The following is an 8,256-nucleotide window of genomic DNA, read 5'->3' on the forward strand; positions in this document are numbered from 1 at the left end:
ATTTTTTGTATGTAAATCACGCTTTTAAGGAGCCTCACCTGGACAAAATGAGATAAAAACTAACAATGAAAAACAAATATAGTAGCCTAAAAAAATGGCCTATAATAAATATTAATAATAATAAGTGATGGATGGATGATGATCTACCTAAAGAAAGCTACTAGAAGATATTGAACAGTTTTTAACAGTGTGCCGTGCTCTGTTTTTAATTCATAAAAATAAAGGTCTTTACTTTAATTGAGTAAAAGTAATAAAGATTATAATGGTTAGTATGATGACTTAAAATTTTAAAGACACTATCTTCAGAAGAACATAGTCAAGATTGACAAAAGACTGTATGAAAATGTATTTTGTTGTTGTTGTGGACTTGTGTTGTCTAGTCTATTCTGGAGTCTAAAATCATCAGAGAATCGAAAATAATCAGAGAAAACTCAAGTAGAATACAATATCTGAAAATCGTGGTAGGCTTGGTCATCAAGATAGTAAACCAGTCTTGATGTCAAGCAAAAAGTATACATACAAATAATCTCTTATTTGCTTTGTCCTTATTTTTTCGTTAAATATACAAGAATTTCAGTAGTTGTATATTTCCTCATGATCTTATTTACGTGAGCAATCTTAAATTAAGAAGTGACTTTCATATCTCATTTTTGATGACAAATTTGTATCTTTATGCTACTCTTTTTCAATGATTTCAGAGTCCCTTTTAATTCTGTAGCGCCCACGGTATGGTTAGCAGTGATTTATCTTGTTACACGAACTAAGTGTACTACATTGTTTAATGGAAACTGTGTTAGTTTAGTAAGTTTGAACATTTAAATATGACTTATTGTGATTCACAAAGCTTCATTTAAGTTAAGGTAAAGTCAGCTGTGTTGTATTTTAATGAGAGAATTGCTTATGTTTTGATAGTAATGAGTCACCTCAACTTTGAGAGTGGTTTAAGAACCGCAATGTTCTCATATTTTAAGTATCAAAAACGCAAATAACAAAAATATGATCAAAAAAGACACTTTAAGAAGAAAAAGCAGAAGAATTAAGTATAAGAAGAATTAAGTAATAAAAAAAGCAATTAAAAGCCATTAATAAAAGTTGACAAGGTGAAGAACAAAAACTAGAAACTTATAAAACTTATTCATCTTGAAGTTTTTGATCTTTTTTAATTATAAAATGATTATTGCTGTTTTTTAGCGTCTGTTTTTTGTGCAATTTGTAATTTTTGAAAAATTATAGCATATAAATGACATGAGGTTTTTGCTTCAGATTTTCAGGGTTTGTTCTACATATAATGATAGAGGGCCTGAAGCAAAACTGATGTCAAAAAAAAAGTACTTCATTAGTAAGTTATTAACATTTTTCTGTTTTATTTCATTAGCTGACCCACAATTTTTGATGCTTTTCCAAAAAAAATTATCAAAAGTTACAACTTTTATCACGAGTTTTGGCAATTTTGATTCAGGACCTTCATTTTATGCATACAAAACGTTTTACTAAATAGGAAGCTCTAGCATCAAGTTATAATTTTTCAAAATTTGTTTTAAAACGACTTATTTTAAACCTTTTTTTTTTTTTTTTTACATATTTTTGGAAGAAATTGTTGTTAAATAAAACTTTCTTCCACTCTATTTACTCTTAATATACTCTAACACCTTATTAAATATTATTAATTAAAATATTGAAATTTCAGAAAGTTTTTTTTTTAGTGGTAAGCCACCTTTAAAAAATTTGTTAATGAAAGATAATTTTTTATGGTATTTATTCGGCTACTACGGGCAGTAGAAAAAAGAAAGAAAAAATTCATTTATAACTAAAACAGCACTTGAGTTACAGAGCCCCCCCCCCCTCCTTTCAAAAAGGAAAAACCTAATCTATTTTTAATTTTACAAGATAGCAAGCTTTCAGAGCTTGTGACTGCTGATAGCTAGCTTACATTTATGCTTCAAGGAATTGTAGAAAAAGTAAAAGATTGGATTCATTTTCACCCTAAATTCACAAAAACGGAATCATATGAATGTTTTGAAAATTTTGTTATAGGACTTAATTAAACTAATAACTACGCTAAAAGAAACATCGGTTTAATAAAACACCGGTTTAATAAAACACCGGTTTAATAGAAGACTTTTTTTAAATATTTTCAAAAGAAAGAACAGCGCCAAAAAATACTTGGATATTTTTTATATTAGTATATTCAATACATACATACGTACGTATGTATTGAAAATATTAATGAAATTATTTTTTTCGTGCTTTCACAGTCATTAGCATATGGCTTTTATCATTTCTCCGCAATAAAAAGCAAATTAAATATTAGATAATATTAATTTGTAAATGGATTTGAATATTATTATTACAATTTTGAAGATTTTGATATATTATAGTAACTTACCTAACTACCAAAAATATCTATTATAATTTAATTTTATTCATCAGTTCTTTTTTTGTTGATATATGGAAGTTTAGCTTATCTGCTTTATTGTTGACAATTTTAATACGTTTTGAATGTTCTTTATCTGGGGACGCTTTTCGTTTACTACTGTATGAAACATCACTACTCGATGTACTCTCCGGACTATTTGCATCACGTCGACTTAAGTCCAGTTGGTATCTTTTTGAAATAATATTTTTTTGTCTATGTTGGAGCTCGAAATAATCTAAAATAGTCACAATTATTTTTTTTAAAGCCTAAAAGTTAATAATAATAATATCTAAAAGACATCACTACTACTACTACTACTACTACTACTACTACTACTACTACTACTACTACTACTACTACTGCTACTTATTGAATTAAAAAAGTCATACTTTTAGATAAAGCACTTTTTGCAGCCTCTTTCTCCGCTTCTTTACGGCTATGTGAAAAAAGAAAATTTTAAAAATTTATTTTTTGAATAAAAAAGAAACAATACATGTGACCTAAATAAAGTAAAGCAAACATTTGCTTGTTGTAAATGGTAAATAGTTTTTATAAAAATTAATTAAGCAAGTTGGCTAAGTTAAGCACAAAAATTAATTAAAAATTATCTAAATAATAAGTAACTTAAGGATAAATTAGAGAGAAGTGAGCGGGGTAGTTGGATATAACTTTAACATTGTTTACATTACAATAGGCATTGCAGACGCGCGGCTGGAGTAAAAAACTGGGAAGTTTTAAAAAAAACATAACTTCGTTGTAATTTTCATCTTCAGTTCATTGATTTTCGTCCAAATATTGCACTTTTATGATTTTTACTTTCATGATCAACTTAACTTGACTTACTTTTTAAAACTTACTTTTTAAAATGTTTAAAACTTACTTTTTAAAATGTTTAAAAAGTTAAGGTAAATGTAATAATTTTAATTCTTTTACTAAGACGTTTTTATCAAAACATTTCTTAATCTCTCGAGGAATAAATTATATCGTTAATTGTATTTTATTAATAAAATATTTAAATTTATGCTATAACTTAATTTCAACTTTTACAACGAGGTTTAATCGCTGGTTTTTATAAAAAATAAAAATAAGATAACGAGATCAGCATACATTCAAAAAAAATATCTTGTAGAATAAAAAGTAATCTTCAACAGTTTCGGTTTCTATACAATACGCCAAAAAAAGCAATATCAACTAAAATAAGGAAACTTTTTGGGTTTTATTATAAAACAAACTTAAGAACGTATTCTAAGAATTAGTAGAATAAAACTAGTTAATATTACTGAATTCGAAATAAACAAAATTATTATAAATCACATAAATCGCACAAAAACTGAAACATATTGGCAATGAGCATAAAATTTACAGATATTAAATCTAAACCAATCATCTTTGCTTTTCGTTCCATTCCACCACAAACCACATACAAAACATTTACTACTTTCTGGTAAAAAATTCTCATAATACATGGGAAGTCGTTTAACTAATACTTTTTTTCTTTTGGAAAAGACTTAAAAAAACTGATTTCAACTTAGTCTAAAGTTAAGTTTTTGTACAACTTTTTAAAAGATTTTTTGATTCTTATCTTGTAAGGTGAACTTGTGATGTTCTTCAATGTTTTTTTTTTTTTTGGTTTTAACTTGGGTATAGGGACAATATCATTAAATGAGATATCAGAAGCTATGATACCATTTATCATAATACTGCATCTAGTAACACAGCTATTATCATGAACAGCATAACTATGACTTCTTAAAGTTGCATTTGAGTTCCCAAAAAGATCCTTACACAAAATATGCTCTCAGGAATCTAATTTTATGGTATTGATATTGATATGTCAAAATTTGTTCTTTTCACAGCATTTATATACTATAGGAAGTATATCTTTTTATGATGACCCATAAAATGACTTATAGATTAAATTTATAGGTTAAATCTTATATATTAGACTTATATCTAGACTTATATATTAAATCTTATAAACTTGATGTATGATAGTGGATCAATGATGCTTGCATATACAATTGATCAATGATCTATAATAAATGATCCTGCTCAACTTTTATTGACAAAACTTGCTTGAAAAAACCAACTGTATTAAAAAAATGCAATGAGCTCCCATTCATATCTTGATCAGGTGGTTTATTGGCCATATGCCACTGTAAAGCAGATTTTGAGATGCATATATATATATATATATATATATCAGCACAAATATCAACATATGTATCAGCAAGATGTATCAGCATATATATCAGCATGATGTATTAGCAGATGTATCAGCATACAAGTCAGCATATGTGTCAGTATACATACCAGCAGATGTATCAGCATATATATCAGCATGATGTATTAGCAGATGTATCAGCATACAAGTCAGCATATGTGTCAGCATACATATCAGCAGATGTATCAGCATATATATCAGCATGATGTATTAGCATACAAATTAGCATATGTGCCAGCATATGTATCAGCATGATATACCAGCATACATATCAGCATATGTATCAGCATGTTTTATCAGATGTATCAGCATATGTATTGTCATATGTCTTAGCAGATGTGTCAGCATATGTATCAGAATTCGTATCAGCATATGTATCAGCATATGAATCAGAAGATGTATCAGCATATGAATCATATGTATCTGCACATGTAACAGCGTATGTATCAGCATATGTATAAGCAGCTTTTTATATACTAGCAATTATGTCATACAAATTTTCAGTTGAGATATAAACTTTAAACCATAATTGCCCCAATGTACCCCACTTTATATCCTAAACCATGATATTTAAAATTTTTAATTTTATCTTTATTAATTATTTTTATTCTTCAAGAAAAATAGAAAATTTAAAGGTGAAAATACAATGAATAAAAACAAGAGAACTTGGAGACCATTTTGGTCAAGTTTTAACTGATGTTATTATATTATTTAATAAAAATGATGTTATTATATTATTTAATAAAAACTATTTGTATTTTACACCTGTAATGTCTTCTTTTTTGATGGTTTGATTTATGTATTCTGTAACAATTTTTGTAACATTTTTTATTCCACCTGATGATGCTGACTGCTATAGGTCAGCGAAATATTGTAAATATATCATTATATCAAAATATATTTAAGCACACAAAGAAGTTTATATGCAGCCTTCTTTATCAAATTCAACATATCTTTATTAATATATTTACTTATTACTACCTTAAATTTGTAAGCGTATAAAGAAAAATAAATAATGGTGGTAAAGGTAATATAAAATTACTTTGATGTAACACAGAGAAAACAGGTAAAGTAAACAGTTATTGAACACTCAACAAGTTAACAAAAGTGTGTATAATTTTGTATATCATTAAAAGGTCAAACTTTTATAATTGCATTCCAAAGTCGATTTTGAAATAACAAGTCTTTCAAGAAAATCTTTATAACAAATATTTTAATTTCAGACATAATTAATACAACTTTCATTTCTGAACCTTCCTATTTGAAGTATATTTTTTTGACATCGATAGAGATTTCACATTAAACAAGAAAATTCTAAAATAGATGATACAAAGATTGTGAAACAGTACACCAGAAAAAGAACAACATATAAAAATAAGTAAAGTGTTGCCATTAGTGCATATTCACCTAAATCTATTCCTTATTACATCCTGCAAATCAAAAACTTTAAAGGATATTCCATTTTAATCTAGAACATCGATGAGTTTTATGAGATATCTGTCCTGCACTATAGAAGTACCTTGCTCGATCTGTTTCTCATGCAGAAGCCTTATTTAAGAAGGTTTGTGTTTTAGAATTTAAGGTTGGGAGAGAGTTATCAAATAATAAAAAGATGAGCAGTCTTCTCGATCGCAGTAGCCCCTCTGTAACTTTAGGGACATAAATTAAAATAAGAAAAAAAAGAAACCTGTTTTCTGGTTAATGCATAATGAAGATCATTCTTGGATCATTCTTCAAATTCAATCAATTCAATCAAAACCAGATTGGTTTTTTTTATCTATTTTACCGTTCTAATAAGTTTATTTGTCTCTGGTTCACTTGAATAATCTGATTGTTTTCAGCAACATTCATGATTTTTGACTATAGACTTTTTAGAAGCATTTAAAGAATTTGATGAAGGAGAAAAAATTGTTTATCATAGCATCAAGCTGTATACTTGGTATCTTTCCCTTTTAGCCCTTTTAATTTTTGCTGATAAGAAACTAGTAACTAACTTCAAGACAAGATATAAAACAAGTTTTCTTATTGTGTCTCAGAGATGATGAAGGTGATTATGGAGAAGCCTACATTTCAGATTAAAATTATTCCTGTCACAACTGAATGACTTTATCCATGAGGTATCTTGTTTTTCATTTTTACTACTTAAGATCTCAAAGAAATAACATTTTATCTTGAAAGAAAAAGACATCGAGACTTGTGAAAATCCAAAACTATCACTGTTTGTTAACTTCTTCTTAATCAATCATTAGTTCATTTATTTAATTGGTGTTAATTTTTTTCTGAAAAGTATGTCTACATTATCATCTTTTTTGCATAAGACCTTGGTAATGCTTGCATACAGCTTTAAATAGATTATTAATTCATTAGGCAGATTGATAATATAAATAACAAGAAGTAATGAGTCAATTAATGAACCCTGAGGTACACTATTTTATACATCAACCTAACTTAAACAAATCCACACAACTTTTTAACTCTGGTTTTTAATAAAAAATCTGATCCATTGTATCATCAAGGTACGTTAACTAGAATACTATGTTCAAAACTTGATGATGATAATGTCAAGAGTTTTACATTTAGACAAGGTTTCATTCAAATTACAGTTTTTCTTCCAATGATTGATTACAATTTAGTTTTAATCCATGCAACATCTATGAAACGACTTCAGTTTTAAATATCAAAAAAAATCTTTCGTTAGATTGTATTCTGGTTACTTCTACAATTTACAATTAATTGATTATGAAATTAACTAATTACTTCTACAAGTTTATCATTTTCTAAAACTCATAATAATTTAGTAGCAAATTTTATACAATTTACATTCATAAGTTAACCAAAACCAGGTAAGTTTTTAAATAATTTTTTTTTATTCAGGAGTCAACAATTGCTCAGATGAAATTAAAATCATCATTCATTTATATCTTCAATCTTTAGTTCTTCGTATTTCATTTTTATTTCCCTTATTTGCAATTTAAACCTATTTATTGTCACAGTTGAAAATTATACTACAAGTATTGCATCAAAAAAATGACTTTTCAATAATAATTTCTATCAAATCCAAAGATATTTTACACCAGTAAAATAAATTCTTAGCTATATATTTCAGAACTTTAAATAATACGATTTGATTAAAAATAAAATTTGTTAACATTGGTTTTTTTGTATTTTTTGATATAGAAATTATTCCCTAAAAGTTTTTGAAAGTATTTTTGTACTCTTTGTTTTAAAACTCTTTTTATTATAAGATTTTTCAGGTATGTAATATAATATGCTAAATTGTAATGTCGCTAAATTTGTCAATTTTTACTGAAATAAAAAAATAAATTAACTACAACATCAGCTATCTGGGGAACAATGATATATTATATATACTAAACGTCTAACTTCGATCTGAAAAATGAAGCCCTAACTAGAAATGGCTTTCGCAACATTAACTATATAATATTATGCCCTTTTTACAAATGGCGGATTGAATTAGTAAAAAAAAAAGCAGCTTCACTTTTCGTCCAATAAAATCCTGGAAGTAGAGATCCAGTGTATATATATATACATACATATATATATATATATATATATATATATATATATATATATATATATATATATATATATATAT

General features: G+C 26.7%; 1 protein-coding gene across 1 annotated transcript in view; it reads right to left on the minus strand.

Moving 5' to 3' along the window:
• Window positions 1-2,307: 2,307 nt before the first annotated feature.
• Window positions 2,308-8,256, minus strand: part of LOC100211674 (ribonuclease 3) — a 64,583-nt gene continuing 58,634 nt past the window's right edge. Inside the window, exons 37-38 of the mRNA XM_065790524.1 lie at window positions 2,806-2,852; window positions 2,308-2,651 (exon numbers count right to left, since the gene is read on the minus strand). Of these exons, the coding sequence (XP_065646596.1) occupies window positions 2,407-2,651; window positions 2,806-2,852 (292 nt within the window). The 3' untranslated portion in view covers window positions 2,308-2,406. The remainder of the gene's footprint in view (window positions 2,652-2,805; window positions 2,853-8,256) is intronic.

This window comes from Hydra vulgaris, chromosome 02, assembly GCF_038396675.1.
Source record: "Hydra vulgaris chromosome 02, alternate assembly HydraT2T_AEP".
In the NCBI taxonomy this organism is placed as follows: Eukaryota; Metazoa; Cnidaria; class Hydrozoa; order Anthoathecata; family Hydridae; genus Hydra; species Hydra vulgaris.